Genomic DNA, 25,147 nt, shown 5'->3' on the forward strand with positions numbered 1-25,147 from the left:
ACAGTAACTTCATTACAATGTTAATGTAAGCCTTACTTGTGACTGATAAATTAACTTTACATGTAGACCAGACCAGGTAACAATGGCAGATATCCTTCCCCAAAGGGTAATCATTGCAAGGTTGACTTTTAATTCCAGATATTTTTATTGAATTAAATTCCATTATCGGCTGTGGTGGGATTATGATCCAGGGTCCCCAGGGTATTACCCTTGATCTCAAGATGTCCAGTCCTGCAACAATACCTCTGTGCCAACACCTCCCTCATACAGATTGACCATATCTTACTTGCTTTTGTACTTAACATCAGAATACTGAATGCTTTATTAATCACTTTCTCAGCTTGTCTTTGTGCACTAATACCCTCATGTCTATCTGCTCCTTTTTGACTTGTACCCTTTACCTGATATTATTTCCCTCATTCTTTAAACAGAATCACATCACGTTTCTCCACATTAAATGTGTGCTCCCATTCCATCAGCTTGTCAATGAGCTTCACAATCCATGACATTTCCAAATTTTGAGTCATTTGCAGATTTTGAAAATGTGGCTGTACACTTAAATCTAAATCATAATGAGATGGTTAGGAAGTGGTGACTTCAGCAGTAATGAGACTGAAATTGGATTGTCGCTGACAAAACTATACTGTGTTATTCTAGAAGATATAGCCACCCTGACAAAAGCATCGAGGACCAGACGTGATAGGTGATGGGAAAACGAGAAATGGCAACATGCAGAAAAAACATTTTTAGATAGAAAGTGGTTCGAATCTGCAATGCATTGCCTGAGACAGCGGGGGAGGCAGATATATTACAATGTTGATAGCCACATTATTCATCTTGCATGAAAATTATACATGAAATTTATCACACAGACAGTTCTCGATGCCGATACTCATGTTCCACACATCTGCTCCAACTCTACTTTATGTACCCACTTTCTCATCGTGTCTGTGTTGGGTTTCTTCCAGGTGCTCCGGTTTCTTCCTACACTTCAAAGATGTGGGGTTAGGTTGTTTAGCCATGTTAAATCTCCCCTTAGTGTCAATGGACTAGCAGGGTAAATGCATGGGGCTAAGAAGATAGGGTCTGTATTAGGGTTAGGGTTAGGATTGTGGAGGTTCAATGGGCCGAATGGCCACCTTCTGCACTGTCGGGATTCTATCTAACCTTATCAGTACATTCTTCTACTCTCCTTTCCCCCATGTACTTATCTAACTTCCTCTAAAATTCATCTTCAAGTATCAAACTCAATCATTTGTTGCAACAGTCGGTTCCACATTCTTTACTTTCCAAGGAAAGGCATTTCTTCAGATTTCCTTAATGAATTTTTGGTGACTTTTTCATACTTATGTCTTGAAAATGGGCAATAGTGGATCAAACCAGTCATTTTTCACATCCTTTTCACAATGACAGCATGGTAACAGTATTGTCATTGGACTCATAATCCAGAGAGCAGGACAAGATCCAGGGATCCGGGTTCAAATCCCACCAAGGCAGATGTGAAATTTGAGTTCAACAAAAATCTGGAATTAGAAGGTCTACTGATTGCCTTGAAACCTTTGTCGATCGTCGTAGTTGTTTCACTAACTTCCTTTAGGGAAGGAAATCTGCTGGTCTGGCCTACATGTGACTACAAAGTCACAGCAATGTGATTACTCATACTAAATAGGAGAAGGAGTAGGCTGTTCGGTCTTCCAGTCTTAATCACTCTATGAGAAAGGACAGTTAGAGATGGGCAATTGCTGTTGGCCTGTGCCAGCAATGCCCACAACTCACAAATAAACAATTCTAAAATTTAGTCAGAATTTATGTTCAAGTGCAACATCAAAACAAAAATTGGAATTCAACTCGGAGTCGATAAAAACGAATCGTAAATTCTTTGCGAGATTTTCAGGTGTGCGATCAAAAAAAGTCAAGGTCACAAACCTGAAATGTTTGGCAAGATATTCCATAGAATGGCAATTAATCACTCACTGGTGGGGTTGTGGTAGGGTCGGTGGAATGGTTAGAGCGGAGGAGGGGAAGTCAGGTGGTTGGAGAGTTAACCAGGGGTTAATGGGTACTTAAGTGTTCAGCACCATAGGTACCCAGCAGTTAGACCATAAGACATAGGAGCAGAATTAGGCCACTCAGCCCATCGAGTCTGCTCCACCATTCAATCATGGCTCATATTTTTCTTTGATTTGATTTATTATTTCACATATATTAACATACAGTGAAAGGTATTGTTTCTTACACGCTATACCGACAGAACACACCGTTCGTAGAGAAGGAAACGAGAGAGTGGAGAATGTACTATTACGGTCATGGCTAGGGTGTGGTGAAAGATCAACTTAGTGCAAGGTAGGTCCATTCAAAAGTCTGACAACAGCAGGGAAGAAGCTGTTCTTGAGTTGGTTGGAACGTGACCTTAGACTATTTTATTCCCAAAGAAAGAAGGTGGAAGAGAGAATGTCCGGGTTGCGTGGGGTCCTTAATTGTGCTGGCTGCTTTGCTAAGGCAGTGGGAAGTGTAGACAGGGTCAATGGATAGGAGGCTGGTTTGTGTGATGGACTGGGCTTCATTCACGACCTATTCATCCCCTTTCTCCTGCTTTTTCCCCTATAACTCCGATTCCCTTATTAATCAAGGACCTATCTATCTCTGTCTTAAAGACACTCAATGACCTGGCCTCCACAGCCTTTTGTGGCAAAGAGTTCGACAGATTCACCACTCTCTGGCCGAAGAAATTTCTCCTTCTAAAGGACATCAGTGAACAACATGGGTTTTCTTGATAATTGACAATGCTTTCATGGTCATCACTATATTCTTAATTCCAGATTGCTTTTATTGAATTCAAATTTCACCATCTGCCATGGTGGGATTCGAACCCAGGTCCCCAGAACATTAGCTGAGTCTCTGGTTTAATAATCTAGCAATAATACCACTAGGCCATCGCCTTCTTCTGGGATACCTAGCAAGTAGCTGGATGGGGGGGAATGGATGACCTAGGTTGTTAACTCTGTTTTTCTCTCCACAGTTGCTACCTGACCTGCTGAGTACTCGCGGAATTTTCCATTTTGATTTCAGATTTCCAACATGTGCAGTATTTTGCTTTGGCAAAATGTTTGTGATCAGCAAGGCTGTACCTGTAGTAATAAATGCTCTCGGGGATGGGTAAGAGCCAAGATGCACTCATAAACATTTCATGTTTGGCTTGCCCTCCAGCAATAGACAAGTCTTGTAAAATGAGCAAAGTGTTTCTGATATGGTAGAGTAAGATTCACTCTGGCAGCTCACTTTCGTAATTAATCCTGTGCTATTTCTGGTTCTGGTTGGAAGCTGTCTGACACTCCGTCAGGGGATCAGGAGCGGCGTCTGTTGTGATCTCTGACATTGGAACAAGTTTATTTATTAAGACCTTGGATCTCTCTGCAATTTGAGCAATTTGGGAACAGATAAGAAACTTGTGGAAGGTTCAGAAGTATTCCAAAATGGAATAAGGAGGGATATATTGAACGTGGGGCCCCAGGAATCAATATTGGGGATCTTGATCTTTTCTCAGTTATGTCAACAGCTTGAATTCATGAGCTCATCGGCAGCTGAGTGAGCGTGACTGTGCTGCCAACGACTTGCATTTAGATAGCGCCTTTAATGGAGTAAACTGTCTCCAGTGGCCTTATTACCAGACACAAATTGGCACCAAACTCAAAGGAAATTATCAGGAAGGGTGACCAACATGCAGGTTTTGAAGAGAGGATGTTGAAGAGCCAGAGAGGTATAGGGAGGGAATTCTGAAACTTGCAGTCTTGGCAGCCGAAGACAAGAGCCAGGGTATTTCAAATGGCAGGGTTTCCCCACCAACTCTACCTGTCCTCCAGCCACTTATAGAATCATGGAGGTTTACAGCATGGAAACAGGCCCTTTGGTCCAACTTGCCACCCCTTTTTTTAACCACTAACCTAGTCCTAATTGTCCGCATTTGACCCATATCCCTCTAAAGAACATAAGAAATAGGAGCAGGAGTAGGCCATCTAGCCCTTCGAGCCTGCCCCGCCATTCAATAAGATCATGGCTGATCTGTTGTGGCTCAGTTCCACTTTCCCGCCCTCTCCCCATAACCCTTAATCCCCTCTCTTATCAAGAACCCATCAACCCGCTTCTTAAAAATATTTAGCGAGGCAGCCTCCACCACTTCAACGGGCAGAGAATTCCAGAGATTCACCACCCTTTGAGTGAAGAAGTTCCTCCTCAACTCCGTTCTAAACCGCCTCCCCTTTATCTTGAGGCTGTGCCCCCTAGTCCTACTGTCCTTTCTGAGCGGGAAGAGTCTCTCCACCTCTATCCTATCCATCCCATTCATCATCTTATACGTCTCAATGAGATCTCCCCTCATTCTTCTAAACTCTAACGAGTACAAGCCTAGTTTATTCAGCCTCTCCTCATAGCTCAATCCCCTCAACTCCGGTATCAGCCTAGTAAACCTCCTCTGCACTCCCTCCAGGGCCAAAATATCCTTGCGCAGGTGCGGCGCCCAAAACTGCACACAGTACTCCAGCTGCGGCCTCACCAATGCCCTATACAGCTGCAGCAAGACCTCCCTACTTTTATATTCAATCCCCCTCGCTATGAAGGCCAGCATCCCATTCGCCTTCCTGACCACCTGCTGCACCTGCAAGCTGGGTTTTTGCGACTCATGCACAAGGACCCCGAGGTCCCTCTGCACCGTCGCCTGCTGCAGTTTTTCGCCACGTAAGTAATAGTCCTTCCTACCATTCTTCCTACCAAAGTGGACCACCTCACACTTGTCAACATTAAATTCCATTTGCCATTTCCTGGCCCATTCGCCCAGCCTATCTAGATCCTTCTGCAGACTCTCCACACCCTCCGCACAATTTGCCTTTCCCCCAATCTTGGTGTCATCAGCAAATTTCGACACCCTGCACTCGGTTCCCTCCTCCAGATCATCTATATAAATGGTAAATAGCTGAGGCCCCAGCACCGACCCCTGGGGCACCCCACTAGTCACCAACCGCCAATCCGAATAGCACCCATTGACCCCCACTCTCTGCCTCCTATTTGACAACCAATCCTCTATCTACACCCATCGAACCCCTACAGTGCAGAAGGAGGCCATTTGACCCATCGAGTCTGCACCGAACACAATCCCACCCAGGCCCTATCCCTGTCACCCCACATACTCTGCTAACCCCTGACACAAGGTTAAAATAGCAAATCACCCTTTCAAATATCATGAAAAACCTGCTTTCATTAACAGAGGTGAAAATATTTTCTGCATTAAACTGTTTGGTTGGATCATGCAATTGCAGAATTAAGGTCATATAATTTTCTTGATCATTCATGGGACATAGGTGTCACTGGCTGGCCAGCATTTATTGCCCATCCCTGGTTGCCCTTGGAGGGCAATTGGGAGTCAACCACATTGCTGTGGCTCTGGAGTCACACGGAGGCCAGACCAAGGAAGGTTAGTAGATTTCCTTCCCTAAAGGACATTAGTGAACCAGATGGGTTTTTCCAACAATCAACAATGGTTTCATGGTCGTCAGTAGATTCTTAATTCCAGTTTCTTTAATTGAATTCAAATTTCACCACCTGCTGTGGTGGGATTCGAACCGAGGTCCCCAGAAATTAGTTGAGTCTCTGGATCAATAGTCTAGTGATAATACCACTAGGCCATCATCTCCTCATTAAAATGACAGGCAGTCTCTCCACCCTCCCTCACATGGTGGCAACACTACTTCTAATTCACGTCAAATAATTTCAAACAAAACTTCATTGTAACATGGTCACATTTGGAGTGGGAAGGTGACTTAATTCACCCCGTGACTGACGTGGAAAAAGATTTGCCAGTAAAAGCATAGGCATTTTGTCAAAGCACTGAGCAGAATTCAGGCTGTACCTGATGTTGTAAAACCTGAAATATCAGTTCTTCCCCGCTATCATTCCACTGGTGCATTTTAAAAATTAAAATGACGTTGTAACGTGACATGATAAACAAACATAATTAAAATTTCACAAGTCAAAGGCAAGTTGTTTGTGTCAGTCCAGGATTCAGCTGTTGCATTCTTGGCTGTGAACTTGAAGGTTACGATGAGAACATTTTAACTTTCTTTTGTGGGTCCACTTCTTGTGTGGTCAAACGTGCCAGTGGCTACAGGCAGGTCTAAAAGGACGAAGAAGGAAGGGTTGCCTTTGTCGCAGTCAATAGGATGTCACTTTTTTTGAAAATATATACTTTCATCATAAAATATCAGAAAGGACATTGCAAACATTTCAAAATAGCCTTTGCACAAAGCGCAATAATATTCAGGCTCTGTGCATACAGCATGTTGCATTCTGAGGTAGCTCAATGCAGTCAAAGAACACAGGAACATAGGAGTTAGGAGCGGAAATAGACATTTCAACCCTTTGAGTCCATTCCACCATGATGACTGATCTTATCCTGGTCTGAACTCTACTTCTCTGCCTGCTCCCCCCTAGTCCTTTATCCTGCTTTTCAACAGAAACATATCTATCTCTTTCTTGAACCTGTTGATTGATTCTGCCTCCACTGCACTCTGGGGCAGTGAGTTCCACAGATTCACAACCCTCTGAGTGATATAGTTTCTCCTCATCTCAGTTTTGATTCCACCTCCTCTCACGCTACATCCAAGATCTCTTGTTCTAGACTGGTCCCAGAAGGGGAACATCTGTTCAATGTCCACCTTATCAATCCTCTTCAGTATTTTGTATGCCTCAATCAGATCCCACTCTCCCTCATTGTTTGAACTCCAAGAGAGTACAAGCCCAAGTTACTCAGCCACTTAAGAAACACAGAAGAACATAAGAACATAAGAACATAAGAAATAGGAGCAGGAGTAGGCCATCCAGCCCTTCGAGCCTGCCCCGCCATTCAATAAGATCATGGCTGATCTGTCGCTGCTCAGTTCCACTTTCCCGCCCTCTCCCCATAACCCTTAATCCCCTCTCCTATCAAAAACCCATCAACCCGTGTCTTAAAAATATTTAGCGAGGCAGCCTCCACCACTTCAACGGGCAGAGAATTCCAGAGATTCACCACCCTTTGAGTGAAGAAGTTCCTCCTCAACTCTGTTCTAAACCGCCCCCCTTTTATCTTGAGGCTGTGCCCCCTAGTCCTATTGTCTTTTTTGAGCGGGAAGAGTCTTTCCACCTCTATCCTATCCATCCCATTCATCATCTTATACGTCTCAATGAGATCTCCTCTCATTCTTCTAAACTCTAACGAGTACAAGCCCAGTTTATTCAGCCTCTCCTCATAGCTCAACCCCCTCAACTCCGGTATCAGCCTAGTAAACCTCCTCTGCACTCCCTCCAAGGCCAAAATATCTTTGCGCAGGTGCGGCGCCCAAAAATGCACACAGTACTCCAGTTGCGGCCTCACCAATGCCCTATACAGCTGCAGCAAGACCTCCCTACTTTTATATTCAATCCCCTTCGCTATGAAGGCCAGCATCCCATTCGCCTTCCTGACCACCTGCTGCACCTGCAAGCTGGGTTTTTGCGACTCATGCACAAGGACCCCGAGGTCCCTCTGCACCGTCGCCTGCTGCAGTTTTTCGCCTCGTAAGTAATAGTCCTTCCTACCATTTTTCCTACCAAAGTGGACCACCTCACACTTGCCAACATTAAATTCCATTTGCCATTTCCTGGCCCATTCGCCCAGCCTATCTAGATCCTTCTGCAGACTCTCCACACCCTCCGCACAATTTGCCGTTCCCCCAATCTTGGTGTCATCAGCAAATTTCGACACTCTACACTCGGTTCCCTCCTCCAGATCATCTATATAAATGGTAAAAAGCTGAGGCCCCAGCACCGACCCCTGGGGCACTCCACTAGTCACCATCCGCCAATCCGAATAGCACCCGTTGACCCCCACTCTCTGCCTCCTATTTGACAACCAATCTTCTATCCACGCTAACACCTTACCCCCAACTCCATGTCCCTCGACCTTCTGCAATAACCTCTTGTGAGGCACTTTGTCAAATGCTTTCTGAAAATCTAGAAAGACCACATCCACCGGCTCTCCTCTATCCACTGCCCTAGACACATCCTCATAGAACTCCAGTAAATTTGTCAGACACGACTTCCCTTTAATGAAACCGTGCTGCGTCTGCTCTATCAAGCAATTCCCTTCAAGATGCCTCGCAATTTCCTCCTTGATGACAGATTCTAACATTTTACCTACCACAGATGTTAAACTAACCGGCCTATAATTCCCCGCCTTTTGCCTGGCACCCTTCTTAAACAACGGCGTAACATTAGCCGTTTTCCAATCATCCGGCACTTCCCCGGAATCCAGCGACGTTTGGAAAATAACCACCAAGGCATCCACTATCACCTCCGCCATTTCTTTCAGAACCCTCGAATGCATTCCATCCGGTCCTGGGGACTTGTCCACAATCAGCCCCTCCAGTCTGTCGAGCACCGCCTTTCTAGTAACAGTAATGTCATTAAGACCCTCCAGTCCTACCACCTTTCTATCGCCAACACCCGGCAAATTATTCACGTCCTCCTCCGTGAAGACAGAAACAAAAAAATTATTCAATACCTTAGCCATATCCCCATCCCCTACCACTAGGTCCCCTTTCGCATCCTCTAAAGGACCAACATTCACCCTAGCCAGCCTCTTCCTTTTTATATATTTATAAAAACTCTTGCTATCCTTTTTTATATTAAGCGCTAGCCCAGCTTCATAGTTTCTCCTACCCTTCCTTATCAACTTCTTTGTCAATCTTTGTTGACATTTAAACCTCTCCCAATCCTCTTCTCGCCCACTACTCTTAGCTAGTCTAAATTCCTCCGCTTTTAGTTTAACACTTTACAGGCATTTCAAAACAGTCATTACGAATGGTGCAAAGGTAGTTAAGTTTTTTTAATGGATCAAGTTGCACTCTAAGGTGTTCCAGCTTCTTTCTCTCATTTGTGGGAATTGGGCATCGCTGGCTGGCCAGCATTTATTGCCCATCTCTAGCTGCCCTTGTTCAGGGGGCAGTTGAGTCAACCACATTGCTGTGGCTCTGGAGTCACAGGGACACCAGAACAGATAAGGATGACAGATTTTCTTCCCTAAAGGACATTAGTGAACCAGATGGGGTTTATCCGACAATCGGCAATAGTTTCATGGTCATGAGTGGATTCTTAATTCCAGATTTTTTTTAAATTGAATTTAATGGGATTCGAACCCAGGTTCCCAGAACATTAGCTGAGTTTCCTGATTAATAGTCTAGTGACTCCCATGGCCTCCCAGTTGTGACACATGCAATATTCACAGTCTACATTCAATGTAATTTATGACTTTGATAACATCAATTTTTTACTGACATTGCATTTATCACTTTATTATGGGAAACATTTTTGAAGTATACAATCACATTATTGTTAGTTTTGGCAGACCCCAGCCAGTACTAAACCAGGAAGTTTATTTTTACTTAACTTATTCCATTGCTCCATACATTAGAAAATAAACATGGGAGAAAAGGCTAAAAGTTTTTAAAAAAATACAAATTTAAAATGTAGATTTTTTTATTTATTGGTGTCACAGGTAGATTTGCACCAACACTGCAATGAAGTTACTGTGAAAATCCCACACTCAGGCACCTGTTTGAATATGCTGAGGATCATAGAAACCATACAGTAAGAAGGAGGCCATTTGGCCCATCGAGTTTGCACCAACAACAATCCCACCCAGGCCCTATCCCCATAATCCTACATATTTACCCCCCAATCTCTCTAACCTATGCATCCCAGGACACTAAGGGGCAATTTAGCATGGCTAATGCACCTGACCCGCGGCACAGTGGCACAGTGGTTAGCATTGCTGCTCACAGCGCCAGGGATCCAAGTTCAATTCCTGGCTTGGGTCACTGTCTGTGCGGAATTTGCACATGCTCTCCATGTCTGCATGGGTTTCCTCCAGTGGCTCTGGTTTCCTCCCACAGTCCAAAGATGTGCAGGTTAGGTGGATTGGCCATGATAAATTGCCCCTTAGTGCCAGGAGGACTAGCTAGGGTAAATGTATGTGATTGTGGGGATAGGGCCTGATTGGGTCTGTGGTTGGTGCATTGGCCTCCATCTGTGCTGTAGGATTCTATAATCCGTGACCTTTGGACTGTGGGAGGAAACCAGAGCATTTGCAGGAAACCCACACAGACACGGGGAGAGTGTGCAAACTCCTCACAGACAGTGACCCGAGCTGGGAATGGAATCTGGGTCCCTGGCACTGTGCAGCAGCAGTGCAAACCACTGTGCTGATGATAATGATAAAATGCTAAATAGTCTAATTATTTTCTCAGAAAAGCGACGGGGAGAGAAGGGGAAAAAAGACTTGTTTGGGGGTGGGTTATTCCGAAAGGAAAAGTCAGTAAGAAAACTTTAAGAGAGAACATTTGAAAAAATGAATGTTGAAGTAGTTTGAATGTTGTGGATTGCTGGAAGATGAAATGCTTTGTTTATGTCAGTGGATTTTGATCTTTGCACAATGATCACCTTGCTGGATAAAGCGGGTGCCTGAAGGCGTGGTATGTTTGTTGTGATGGGCTCAGAAGCTGGGGACCCCCACCTGTCTCTGCCTTACTGGGAAGAGGCTGAGAAAGGCGATATGAAATGATAATAAAACTGATCGCCCGGGAGGGCTGAACAAATCAGCTGATATTAACACGTGTTGTAATATCAGTTTGGCAAAAAAAACATACACCACACACACACACACGCACACACATCGACCTGAAACTTTGTCACGTCTTGCGGGGCCGCCTCGGTCAGGCAGAAATCCCACAGACAGAAGGAGTTTGTGACTCCAGTTGCATCCTCTCGCTTTTATCTGGGACCGAGAGCCAAAAGGCGAGTCGCCCGGCGCGGAAGGCGAGGAGCAGAGGCAGCCAGCCCTCCGGCGGAGATGGGAAGCAAGCTGGTTGCGCTCACCATAGTCAGTGTGCTGCTGGCGTATTATGTGTACATCCCACTCCCGGAGGCTATGGACGAGAGGTGGAAGTTGATGGTGGTGGATGCTTGTTTTCGAAGTTTGGAACACCTGGTAGGTGCCAAGAACCCCCCCCCCCCCCACCTCCTCATTATCAACCCAATGTACATGCAATATTCCTGCTTGCCTTTTTTTCCTTCCCCCCTCTGTTTAAAAAAAAAGCACTGCCGGTGATCTCCAGCCCCACTCATTGCTGAGGTCCTCTCCAGTTTTTGCAAGGATACCCAGGTTAACTCCGAGATAAAAGGCAGTTCAGATGGATTAACACTTAGCTGGAGATGACAACTAAGAGAGATATTGTCACAGCACGGGGTAGTGAGTGGACAATATTCCTGAATGCCAGACTGGAAAGACTTTTAGCCTTTTTCAGAATTCCTACAGTGGAATACCACGTTAACTCTTTATAAATTGGTGCTGCTCCCTAAACTGTGATGTCCCTTTAATTTAATCTTAAAACTGCAATCTAATATTTTAAATCATGTAAAATACCGGGGATATTTGCTGGTGTGATGCTTTTATTTTAAATAAGTTTAATAGATCATCATTTATTTATATATATATATGTTTGCCTGCCAATGGTGGGGGAATGGTACCTCTAGGTGCCACAGTGGTTAGCACTGCTGCCTCACAGTGCCAGGGACCCGGGTTCGATTCCAGCCTCGGGTCACTGTTTGTGTGGAGTTTGCACATTCTCCCCGTGTCTGCGTGGGTTTCCTCCGGGTGCTCCGGTTTCCTCTCACAGTCCAAAGGTGTGCGAGTGAGGTTGATTGCTAAATTGCTCCTTAGTGTCGGAGGGATTGGCAAGGTAAATACGTGGGGAATAGGGCCAGGGTGGGACTGTGGTGGGTGCAAACTCGATGGGCTGAATGGCCTCCTTCTGCACTGTATTCTGTGATAATTCTAAGAATTTCCCTGAATATGGCTGCTTTGCTGAAAGTGACTGGATAAATCTACCCTCCAGTCTTCAGGGATGGGTTATTAAATTTCAAATGCGTACAGTTTCATTAGCAGGCAAAGGAATGCTCTCCAGATGTGCCTAACACCTGTCAGTGTTAGATTGCCCCCTAAGGATGGTTGCACTTTCTCCAGACTTGTTTGCAGCAAATTATCTGCTTCATTGACTTTCACCGACCTGCTTATTTGAGACCAAATTTCTTTGAGGTGTAGTGATATCGTCACTGGAGTAGCAGTATCCAGAGACCCAGGGTATTGCTCTGGGAAGAGCTGGGTTTGAATCCACCATGCAGATGGTGAAATTTGTGTTCTATTAGAAACCTGCACGTGAGTTTGCTTGGCTGGAAAGTTGGGAGGCATGCAGTGCTAAACATCCTCTATCTCACACCACCCACCTCCCTCTTCCATCATTTTGGCAGTAGCTTTTACTCGCTCTCACATTCAGGTTGGCTTGCAATTGATCCAACAATGCAGGTCTCAGTTTTAAAGAGGGAGCAAAAACACAAACTGGGCTGGAAATATTCAGTAAAAAGTCTGACAGCACCAGGTTTTAATCCAATCGATTTATTTGATAGTAAACGCACAAGCTTTCGGGGTTAGTCCCTTCGTCAGGTGAATGGAGAGTTCTGGCCTCAGACAGAGCATATAAAGCACAGACTGTTTAGAGATTACTGATTAGAATGCGAATCCTTACACCTAACCTGCACTATCTGTAACCCCCGTGACTTGCCTGGGTTTGCAAAACCTCACTTACTGTACTGTCTGGAGACAATACACATCTCTTTAACCTGTGATCAGTGCTCCTTCCACTCACATTGTCAACCACTTCAGGTCTCGAACAGCAGGTTAGGTGTAAGGATTCGCATTCTAATCAGTAATCTCTAAACAGTCTGTGCTTTATATGCTCTGTCTGAGGCCAGAACTCTCCATTCACCTGACGAAGGGACTAACCCCGAAAGCTTGTGCGTTTACTATCAAATAAATTGGTTGGATTAAAACCTGGTGTTGTCAGACTTTTTACTGTGTTTACACCAGTCCAACGCCGGCATACCCACATCTGGAAATATTCAGCAGGTCTGGTGGCATCTGTGGAGAGAAACACAGAGTTTGCAGGCGGGATTTTCCGGTCACGCTCACCCTGAAACTGGAAAATCCCACCCGAGACCAACGGACCTTCCCGTGGTCCGACCCTCGTCCGCTCCGATTTCCGCAGCGGGCGGAATGGGAACACTCCCCTCAACGTTTCCCAATACGACTCTCTGGCTCCTGAGGTTGCTGGCTTGGGAGGGAAGATGTGGAGATGCCGGTGTTGGACTGGGGTAAACACAGTAAGAAGTCTCACAACACCAGGTTAAAGTCCAACAGGTTTATTTGATAGTAAACGCCACAAGCTTTCGGAGCGCTGCTCCTTCGTCAGGTGAGCGGAGAGAGCTTGGGAGGGAGGCAGTGGCATAGTGGCATTGTCAGTGACTAGTTGTCGAGTCACCCAGGATAATGCACCAGGGTTCAAATCCCACCATGGCAGATGGTGAAATTTGAATTCAATAAAGTTAAATATCTAATGATGATGACCGTGAAACCATTGTCGTTAAAACCAATCTGTTTCACTAATGCCTTTAGGGAAGGAAATCTGTTGCCCTACCCGATCTGATGTGACTCCAGGTCTGAAGCAATTTGACTTGACTTATTGTCACCTGTATTGGGATACAATGAAAAGTATCGTTTCTTGCATGCTATACAGACAAAGCATACCATGCATTGAGTACATAGGGGAAAAGAAAAGGAGGAAGTGCAGAATATTTGGCAGGATTTTCCAGCTGCGCTCGCCCCCAAACCGGAAAATCCCCCCTCAGGTCCTGTCCCATCCACTACAATTCCCATGGCGGGCGGGATGGAAAAATACTGTCCATAGTGTTACAGTCATGGAGAGGGTGTTGGGAAAGATCAGTTTAATTTATGGTAGGTCCTTTCAAAAGTCTGACAGCAGCAGGGAAGAAGCTGTTCTTGAATCAGTTGGTACATGACTTCAGACTTTAGTATCTTTTTTCTGACAGAAGGAGGTGGAAGAGAGAATGTCCGGGGTGCGTGGGATCCTTGATTATGCTGGCTGCTTTTCTGAGGCAGTGGGAAGTGTAGACGGTGTCAGCGGATGGGAGGCTGGTTTGTGTGATGGACTGGGCAACATTCATGACCCTTTGTAGTTTCTGATGGTCTTGGTCAGAGCAGGACCCATACCAAACTGTGGTACATCACACATAAACAGATGTGGTCATTATCACATCGTTGTTTGTGGGAACATGTGTGTAAATTGGCTGCTGTGTTTCCTGTGCTGTTGTAATATCAAAATCATAGGGGTTACAGTTGACCAGAAACTGGGTGTCACGGTGGCACAGAGGTGGGCAGAGTGGTGGCACTGTTGTGGGTGGCACAGTGGTACTTGTGGGTGGCACAGTGGTTAGCACTGCTATTTTTTAGCGCCAGGGACCCGAGATCAATTCCAGCCTCGGGTCACTGTCCGTGTGGAGTTTGCACATTTTCCCCGTGTCTGCGTGGGTTTCCTCCGGGTGTTCCGGTTTCCTCCCACAGTGCAAAGATATGTGGTTAAGGTTGATTAGCCATGCTAAATTGACCCTAGTGTCAGGGTAAATACGTGGAGTTACGGGAGTAGGGCCTGGGTAGGATTGTGATGCAGACTAGATGGACTGAATGGCCTCCTTTTGCACTGTAGGGATTCTATGAATTAGACTAGACTAATAAATGCTGAGAATATAGAAGCAGGTCAAAGGCTGGGAAAGCCTGTGATGAGTAGCTCACCTCCTGACTCCCAAATCCTGTCCACCATTTGCAAGGCACAAGCCAGGAGTGTGATGGAATACCCCCCACTTGCCTGGATGAACGCAGATCCAGCAACACTTAAGAAACTCAACACAATCCCAGGACACTCCATCCATCACCTTAAACCTTGAAGCCCTCCATCACTGCTGCACATGTTCAAGATGTACTGCAGCACCTTCCAAACCTGCAACCTTTACCAGCTAGAAGGACAAGGGCAGCAGGCGTATGGGAGCACCTGTACGTTCTCCTCCAAGTCGCTCACCATCTGGACTTGCAAATATATCACCGTCCCTTCACTGTCGCTGGGTCCACATCCTGGAACTCCCTTGCTAACAGCATTGTGGCTGTACTTACACCTCAGGGACTGCAGCAGTTAAAGAAGGCAGCTCACCACCACCTTCTCGAGGGCAAAAAATGCGTGGGTGACATCCATATCCCTTAAAATAATTTTTAAAAGCTACTTCTCGGGAAAAGGCCGTCCATTTACCACAAAGCACCTTGATATATCCCATGTTCATGAAAGGTTAAAAATGTAACCCTTTGTTGTTAAGCATTCTGGTGATGTGTCACACTTGAGCCTTTGGGGATATGAGGGATACAGGTCTCACTGTGAGGTCAACTGGTATCTTTGTTGTAGATCCTTAGAATCCCTACAGAGCAGAAAGAGGCCATTCAGTCCATCAAATCAGCACCAACCCTTGAAGGAGCACTGTTCTTAGGCCCACTCTCCCCCACCCTAGAATCATAGAATCCCTATAGTGCAGAAAAAGACCATTCAGCCCGTCGAGCCTGCACTGGCAACAATCACATCTTTTCTGAGGGAGGATGTTCTTGCTCTTGAGGGAATGCAACGAAGGTTTACCAGGCTGATTCTGGGGATAGTGGGACTGATGTATGGGGAGAGAATGACTAGGTTAGGATTGTTTTCACTGGAGTTCAAACGAATGAGGGGGCGGGGGATCTCATAGATACTTATAAAATTCTAATAGGACTGGACAGGGTCGGTACAGGGAGGATGTTCCTGATGGTGGGGGAGTCCAGAACCAGGGGTCACAGTCTGAGGATTCAGGGTAGACCATTTAGGACGGAGATGAGGAGACATTTCTTCAGCCAAAGAGTGGTGACCCTGTGGAATTCATTACCACAGGAAGTAGTTGATGCCAAAATATTGAATGTATTCAAGAGGCAGCTGGATGTAGCACTTGGGATGAGTGGGATCAAAGGAAAGAGCAGGATTTTTCAACCACGATCGTAATGAATGGCAGAGCAGGCTCAAAGGGCCAAATGGCCTCCTCCTATGTTTCTACCCCAGGCCCTATCCCAGTAATCCCATGTATTGACCCGGCTAATCCCCCTAACACTCTATCCCCATAACCCCACACATGGCCAATCTACCTGACCTGCACATCTTTGGGCTGTGGTAGGAAACCGGAATGCACGGAGGAAACCCAGACACAGGGAGAAAGTGCAACTGCCACACAGACAGAGATCCGAATCTGGGAATTGAATCCAGGTCTTTGGCAGTGTGAGGGCAGCAGTGTTAACCACTGTGTCACCCCAAGGACTTGAACTTGTGTAGTGCTGTTTATATCCTTTTCTTACAAAAGTCACAGAGACCACAATTCAAAAGTATTTCAGTCCTGCAAAAATGTTTTGGTCCAGGCATTGTGAAAGGCTCTCGTAGAATTGCAAGGCCTTTCCTTTTTATTCTGCAGAGAAACAGAGCCACCAACTTGTGAAAGGCAAGGTCTGACAAACAGCAATCTGGACAGTGACTGGTTAAGCTGTGCTGGTGTTGGATGGGCAGTGTCATCACAGATTATGCACTCCAGTCCCTGGAGTGTGGTTTGAACCCCTGACCTTCTGACTCAGTCAGCAAGAGCCACATAAAAATGCTGCCAAAGTTACTTTGAAAGGATTCCAATGAATTTCTGCACTCTGACAAAGATGTGCATCACTTGAAGAGAGAGTGGAGCTCCGCACTCGTATTCTCATCGTAGCCTATCTGCTTCTGCGTGACGGCAACATTTCTCACATTGGCAAAGTAATCAGTAGTGAACTGCTTTCACTTTTATTGTTGAAAGGTTTCACATTACCCCCTTTGAGTTCAGGTGGCCCTGTATGTCCAGACAAACAAGCAACAAAACAGGAAACCAGGAACGAAAAAAATAATTTTATAGATTCATTGAGTCCTACAATGCAGAAGGAGGCCATTCGGCCCATTGAGTCTGCACCAACGACAATCCCACTCGAGCCCTATCCTTGTAACCCCATGTAATCCCCCCCCCCCGATATGAAGAGGAAGACCCACCCAGACCTGTTCCCCAAGTATTTACCTCGCTAATCCCCCTAACACTACTGGGCAATTTAGCATGGCCAATCCATCTGACCTGCACATCTTCAGACTGTAGGAGGAAACCGGAGCACCACGCGGGAAACCCACGCAGACACAGGGAGAATGTGCAGACTCCAATTTAATGTGAAAAGGTGCCTCACGACAGCATATGAGAAAAAAATGACACTGAGTAATATAAGAAGATATTCGGGGAGTTGGGTTTAGGGAGTATAAAGGCGTGGAATGAAGGAAATTTTGGAGTTTAGTGCCTCGCTAGTGGGAGGCATGCCTGTCACTGTTGGGAATAAATATTGTGAATGCACAGGAAATCTGAATTGGAGGAACGCTGAGATTGCAGAGAGCAGAAGGGCTGGAGGTTTCTGAAATGGGAAGAGTGAGAGTGTAGGGGGCATCTTAACTCAATGTTCTTAACATTCTCTTCTTCATAAGGTTGACATCATCCAAAATTGCTGCCCATGCCTCGCAGCACCAAGGACCCCGGTTCAACTCCTAGATTGGGTCACTGTCAGTGTAAAGTTTGCACATTCTCCCCATGTCTGCGTGGGTCTCCTCCGGGTGCTCTGGTTTCCTCTCACAGTCCGAAAGATGTGCTGGTTAGGTGGACTGCCCATGCTAAATTCTCCCTCAGTGTACCCGAACAGGCACCTGAGTTAATGTAAGCCTCTTTGTGACTAATAAATAAATTTTACTTTACTTTTAGCTCTGTAACCTCCCCCAGGCTCACAGGCCTCTGAGATATTTGCGCTCCTCTAGTCATTTTCTTCTGAGCATCTTAGTTTCAATTGCCTCACTGTTGATAGCTGTGCCTTCAAGATACCTGGTCCCTAAGCACTGGAATTCCCTTCCTAAACCTCTGTGGTTTCCAATGTTATTTTCCTCCTTTAAGGCACTCACTTAAAATCTCTGAACTCTGCGAAGCTTTTGATCACCTGACTTAATATTCCTTTCTGTAGCTTGGAGCTATATGTTGTTTATTAATGCCTCTGTGTCTTACTTTGGGACATTTTCCTACCTCAAAGGTACTATAGAAATAAATATGTGCATTTGCTGGTCTTGTCTAAAAAGAATGAGACCAACTAGTAAGACAGTGAACAAAGTGATGATGAGTGAACTGCACTTACGTAGAATGTAGAACTGTACAGCACAGGAACAGGCCTTTTGTCCCACGATGTTGTGCGGAACATGATGCCACATTAAACTAATCCCGTTTGCCTGCCCTTGATCCATATCCCTCTATTCCTTGTGTATTCATGTGCTTATCTAAAAGCCCCTTAAATGCCCCTACCGCATCTGCCTCCACCACCACCCTTGGCAGCACCTTCTAGACATCTCCTTCTCTCTGTGTAAAAAAACTTGCCCCTCGCATCTCCTTTGAACTTTCCCTTCTCACCTTAAGTGTATGGCCCCCCCTAGGATTAGACATTTCAACCCTGGAAAAAGATTCTGACTGTCAACCCTATCTATGCCTCTCATAATTTTATAGACTTCTATCAGGTCTCCTCTCAGCATCCACCGCTCCAGAGAAAACAGCCCTACTTTGTCCAGCCTCTCCTTATAGCTCACTTCCTCTAATCCAGGCAGCATCCTGATCAATATCTTCTTCATTCTCTCCAAAGCCTCCACATCCTTCCTGTAATGTGGTGACCAGAATTAAACACTATACTCTAAATGTGGACTAACGAAAGTTTTATAGAAATGACTTCCTTTGGAACAGTGTTTTGGACAAAATTAAGTTTATGGGAACCATAAGATCATAAAATATAGGAGCAGAATTAGGCCATTCGGCCCATCAAAGCTGCTCCACTATTCAATCCTGGCTGACATGGTTCTCATCCCCATTCTTCTGCCTTCTCCCCATAACCTTTGACCTCCTTATTGATCAAGAACCTATCTATTTCTGTCTTAAAGACACTTAATGATGTGGTCTCCATAGCTCTCTGTAGCAATGAGATCCACAGATTCACCATCCTCTGGCTGAAGAAATTCCACCTTATCTCAGTTTTAAAGGAGCGTTGCTTCACTCTGAGGTTGCACCCTTGAGTTTTAGCCTCTCCCACTAGTAGAAACATCCTCTCCACGTCCAATCTATCTAGGCCTCTCAGTATTTCGTAAGTTTCAATTAGATCTCCCCCTCATCCTTCGAAACTCCATCGAGTATGGACTCAGACTCCTCAACCATTCCTCATAGGACAAAATAGGCTGGCTGGTGAGTTGGAGGATGGAAGGAGTCCAATCTTTTTCTTACTCTTTCATGGGACGTGAGCAGCCAGCATTGATGGAGGTTATTCCTCAAGTTGAGCACAAACTTGGTGAGATTATACTCCAGTTCTGCCACTTTCATGTTCAAAACATCGTGTTAAATCAGCACTGGGGGATAAATATGATTCATGTGATCCTGCTGCAACATTTTTTCCTGAAAGAAATGCTGGGATTGCCAGCCTTTCAGAATTTCAGTCATTGAAGATTAATCTCCAGGACACCGCTGTGAACAAGCTGGGAGAAAAATCATTGAAGAATGAAAACAAAAAGATTCATTTCCTTTGAGCATTTTGCTGCTTATTAATTCGAACAGTATTAAGAGACAGGGTTGAAGGGCTGTGTGATTCAGAATCAGGAGTCTTCCAATCAAGGGGAGGCGATGGTCTAGTGGTATTACGCCTGACTATTAATCCAGAAACTCAGCTAAAGTTCTGGGGACCTGGGTTCGAGTCCTGCCACAGCAGCTGGTGGAATTTGAATTCAATTAAAAAAAAATCTGTATTTAAAGAATCTACTGATGACCAAGAAGCCATTGTCAATTGTTGGGAAAAACCTATCTGGTTCACAAATGTCCTTTTGGCACATCTGCTGTCCTTGCCCGGTCTGGCCTACATGTGAGCATTTGTGGTTGACTCTTGGGAACTGGGCAATAAATGCTGGTAAGCCAGTGACATCCAGGTCCCACAGTTAAATAAGGAGGACTGTTTATTTCCCAATTGATATTTGGTGACCTGGAGAGAGAATGTGGGGACAGAATAGCTGGAGACAGGAGGTCCTGCAGTGAAACATCTGAGGGTGTGTCCAATCAGAGTTAACCTACGGATGCATACATCAGGAATCTGAACTTGGGTGTTCACTGGGTCAGTGGAACTCACACTGACCTTCACAAACACAAATTCATGCTCAAATGGATGACACTCCATGTTGGGGGGATAAATTCCTCAAATCTGCTTCCTGTAGTACCAATGTTCTTGGAGCCGTGGCATTGGCAGAGATTCCCATTCATCTTCTCTGAATTAGCGAATCGGCATTTGTTTGCAAGGCAAGACAGAATACATAAAACAATCCTCCGCCATTGTGTCCAGTATATGGAGAGGCAGTGCTGGAGTGCTATTGTTTCAGGACTGGTAGCCCAGAGACCCAGGGTAACACTCTGGGGACCCAGGTTCGAATCCCACCACAGCAGATTGTAATATTTGATTTCAGTGAAAATCTGGAATTAAAAATCTGCTGATGACCATAAAACCATTGTAGATTGTCATAAAAACCCATCCGGATCACTAATATCCTTTAGGGGAGGAAATCTGCCATCCTTAGCAGGTCTGGCCTCTATGTGACTCCAGATGCATAACAGTGTGATGGATTTTCAAAAAGATCTCTGAAATAGAGTGCAGTTAGGGGTGGGCAATAAGTGCTGGGCTCTCATCCCAGCAACACCCACATCCCATAAATCAATGAATAAAACAAAACATAAAGAATATCCATGAGGGATATCTTTTGGAAGTAAAACTGATATTGAGATTGCTTTGCAGGTGAATTCCAAATTATTGAAGCTGTACTCAACTGGGTGGCATGGTGGCACAATGGTTAGCACTGCTATTTCACAGGGCCGGGGACCTGGGTTTGATTCCTGTTTTGGGTCATAGTCTGTATGGAGTTTGTATGTTCTCCCCGTGTCTGCATGAGTTTCCTCTTGGTGCTCTGGTTCCCTGCCACATTCTGAAAGACGTGCTGGTTAGGTGCATTGGTCATGCTAAATTCTTCCTCAGTGTACTTGAACGGGCAACGGACTGAGGGAATTTCACAGTAACTTCATTGCAGTGTTAATGTAAGCCTTACTTGTGACTAATAAATGAACTTTACTCTAACTTCTGACACTGGAATATTTTTGCTCCTAATGTTTTTGTGATGATGGCGTGGGATTGTTTCACAACAACTTAATCAGAAAATTTTAGCGGCGTGCCCGCCCTGGTGCGGGCAAGGCTCGGAGAATGGCATTCTCTGTTGGCCTCAGGCGGGATTGTACGAACCTTGGGCGGTTGTGCTGGTAAAATTCCGCCTTCTGTTTAACGTATCATCTGAGAGACAGCATGCACCTCCGACAGCACAACACTCCTTCCTAGCACCATACTGGTGTAAGAGTAATGAAAGGGTTACTCAAATAAACCAGTAGTGCGCTATCTTATCACTGTTCTTTATGTTTCTTTTTGATCAGCATTATGTACTCAAAATGCGTTCAAACCAGTCCCTGGAGAACATCTCAATGATTGAGCTCTTTATGCATTGTTTTATAATTGAAAATTCATAAATTGCCAACGTACTCTGCATTTCTGAGGCTGAATCTCAGCCAGTTTTATTTCCCACCTGACCTCTACAATACAGCCTTACGACAGCAAGAGAAGAGGGGAGCAGGCTGCAATGTCATGGGATAGACTGGCAAGGCTTCCCAGGGCTAGAATTAGACACAAGGATTTCATAAGACTCTAATCCAATACTCGCAGCTAAAAGTAGCACATCGCTCCGAAAGCAGATGTAAACATTGTAATCTGAGCATTAGCCTTATGAAGAACTCTTTGATAAGCTTTTCTTCTTTGCTGGAAGTTTGGTTTACATCCCGCCAACATAGCGTCAATTGTACCTGAAAGGTGGCAGATACTACTGAAGCTAAAAAAGTGAAACTAATGAGACCTGTTTGTCTATCTTTGCAAATGGCAGTCTGTGTTTGCCACATGTTGTCACCATATATTCATCAAAACAGCATCAACTTTGCATTATTGGAAGTATGTTTTATCTATCTTAGAATCATTGAAACCCAACAGTGCAGAAGGAGGCCATTCGGCCCATCAAGTCTGTGCCAACCACAATCCTACACAGGCCCTTTTCCCGTAACCCCACACATTTACCCCACTAATCCCCCTGACACCATGGTCAGTTTAGCATGGCCAATTAACCTAACACGCACATCTTTGAGCTGTGGGAGGAAACCGGAGCACCCCGAGGAAACCCACATAGACACGGGGAGAACATGCAGACTCCACACAGACAGTGGCTCGAGGCTGGAATTGAACCTGAGTCCGTGGTGCTGTGAAGCAGCCGTGCTAACTACCGTGCCACCACGCTGCCCGATTTAGTCCCAATTTCATCAGCTTTTTGCAGCACGTAAAAGTCAGTGGTGATTCAAATGCCTTTTGGCTTTATTATCCCTGGCTGGAGTCAGGGAAGTTTAACTGGCAAGGTCACATTTATTGCCCATTCCTAGTTACCCTCTGGTGGGATCTTGTCCCGATAAATAAATTCCCAGCTCAGGCAGCTCCAAGTCAGCTAAGTTGGTATGGACGTGGTGTCATACAAAGACCCAGACCGGGTAAGCTCGGCAAGTTGCCTTCTCTAGAGGATAGTAGTGAGCCAATGGATTTTTATATCCTTCCAGTAACGCCTTGCTGTGTTCTACTGATCTCAGCATCTGATTTTCATAAACTTGAGATCACTGTTTCAAACAGTAGCAGGAGCTGAACTCAGGGTTACAATTTTTACACCGTTCTTAAAGTTAGAAGGCCAACACTCAGAACGGACCGGGCAGGTCCAAATCCATTCCTCGCTTTCTCCGAAAACCAAATTCAAATTGAATCTAATTCACAGTCCCCACAAGAGAGACAAACAAGATCCAAGCTGACAAGATATGGCATCGCACCACATGTTGGCCTTGATCTGAGGCTAAATCTTAGCCAAAAGGCTGATATGCAAGCTCATGTTCTCTTCATTATATGGAATCATTACACTACCATGTCCGTTTCCAAAAAAAGAATTTGCCAATGGCACATTTTTCTAACAAATACTGATCCCAGACCGATATTTATTTTATCACAGCTCCTCAACTATATTTTTTAATTAGTCCATGTAATCTAGTTGTTCCTGTAAGATTGAGATAAAATATGCTGAAGGCCATCTCAAGTCTAGTGAATGATTTGATTTGATTGGATTTATTATTGTCACATGTGTTATTATACAGTGAAAGTTATTGTTTCCTTCCATGCTATACAGACAAAGCACACAGTACATAGAGAAAGAAAGGAGAGGGTTCAAAATGTAGTGTTACAGTCATAGCTAGGGTGTTGAGAAAGATCAATTTAATATGAGGTATGTCCATTCAAATGTCTGATGGCAGCAGGGGAGAAAGGACAGTAGCACAGTGGTTAGCATTGCTGTCTCAAGTGCCAGAGATCCCGTTTTGACCCCTGGCTCTGCACTGACAGTGCAGAGTCTGCATGGGTTTCTTCCTGGTGCTCTAGTTTTCTCTCACAGTCCGAAAGATGTGCTGGTTTGATGCGTTGGCCATGCTGAATTCTCCCTCAGTGTCCCCAGACAGGTGCCAGAGTGTGGGGACCAGGGGATTTTCACAGTAACTTCATGGCAATGTGAATGTAAGCCAACTTGTGACTAATAAATAAATAAACTTTACATGGAGAAAGTAAGGGGAGAGTGCAGAATGTAGTGTTACAGTCATAGCTAGCAGAGAAAGATCAGCTTAATATGAGGTAGGTCCATTCAAAAGTCTGACAGCAGCAGGGAAGAAGCTGTTCTTGAGTTGGTTGCTACCTGATATCAGATTTTAGTATCATTTTCCTGACGGAAGAAGGTGGAAGAGAGAATGTCCGGGATGTATTGGGTAGATGATTCTAGGATTATGTCAGAGATGAATAGGGCACTTTCCCCCGTTGTCTAACCTGACTGAAGTAGATGATTTGGTCGTTGTCGTACTGCTGTTAGTGGGGAGCTTGCTGTGGTCATATGATCAAAATAACAAGCCGGGGCTAAGCTGTTGGCTTCTGGCATTGTTCGATTGTCAGCATAAATCAGTACACACTGTCTGAGACCAAATCAAACTGTAAAGTTAATGAGTCAGTTTTTTTACAGGGATGCCTTTTAATGCTGAACTGGAGCACTTTAAGATTTTAAAGGAGCTAGTTTGCTCTATAAAGAATGTGATAAATAGGAATGGGCCATACAGCCCATCGAACTTCTACCTCAGCTTCATTTTCTGCCTTATCTTTTCATTCTCTCGTGTCCAAAAATCTACACTGATATACATCAATAATCGTACAAATTCATGAGCGTCTGGATGAAGCAACCTCTCCTCAGATCTAGAATGGCCAATCCCTTGTTTATAGAAGTGAAATCATAGAAACCTTACAGTGCAGAAGGAGGCCATTCAGCCCATCGGGTCTGCGCCAACAACAATCCCACTTAGGCCTCATCCCCACCACCTGACACATTTATCCCTCCAACCTACACACCCCAGGACACTAAGGAGCGATGGCCAATCAACCTAACCTGCACATCTTTGGACTGTGGGAGGAAACCAGAGCATCCGGAGGAAACCCACGCAGACAGAGGGAGAATGTACAAACACCACACGGACAGTAACCCCAGCGTCGAACCCAGGTTCTCAGAGCAGTGAGGCAGCAGTGCTAACCACTGTGTCAGTGCGCCGCTCCTAAACAATGACTTAACCACAGGAAAAGCCTTTCAGAAAAGCTTTTTAATAAGAATCTTACATGTATTTAGAATTTTTCTAAATTCCAGAGAATGTAGGCCAATTCTATTCAGTTCCTCCTCATAGGGCAACTAGTGCAACAAGCCTTTGTTTCACTCTGTCCAAAGCACCCATATCCTTCCTTGGGTAAGGAGACCAAAACTATAGTCCAAGTGAGGTCTCACCAAGGTCTGAGATAATTGCAACAAAC

General features: G+C 45.0%; 1 protein-coding gene across 1 annotated transcript in view; it reads left to right on the forward strand.

The window, feature by feature from the left end:
• The first annotated feature begins 10,724 nt into the window (after positions 1–10,724).
• aadac (arylacetamide deacetylase) overlaps positions 10,725–25,147 on the forward strand; it is a 47,111-nt gene continuing 32,688 nt past the window's right edge. Inside the window, exon 1 of the mRNA XM_080186004.1 lies at positions 10,725–11,053. Coding sequence (XP_080042130.1) covers positions 10,916–11,053 — 138 coding nt within the window. The 5' untranslated portion in view covers positions 10,725–10,915. The remainder of the gene's footprint in view (positions 11,054–25,147) is intronic.

Source organism: Carcharhinus amblyrhynchos, chromosome 3 (genome assembly GCF_965287045.1).
Source record: "Carcharhinus amblyrhynchos chromosome 3, sCarAmb.v2.hapA, whole genome shotgun sequence".
Taxonomy (NCBI): Eukaryota; Metazoa; Chordata; class Chondrichthyes; order Carcharhiniformes; family Carcharhinidae; genus Carcharhinus; species Carcharhinus amblyrhynchos.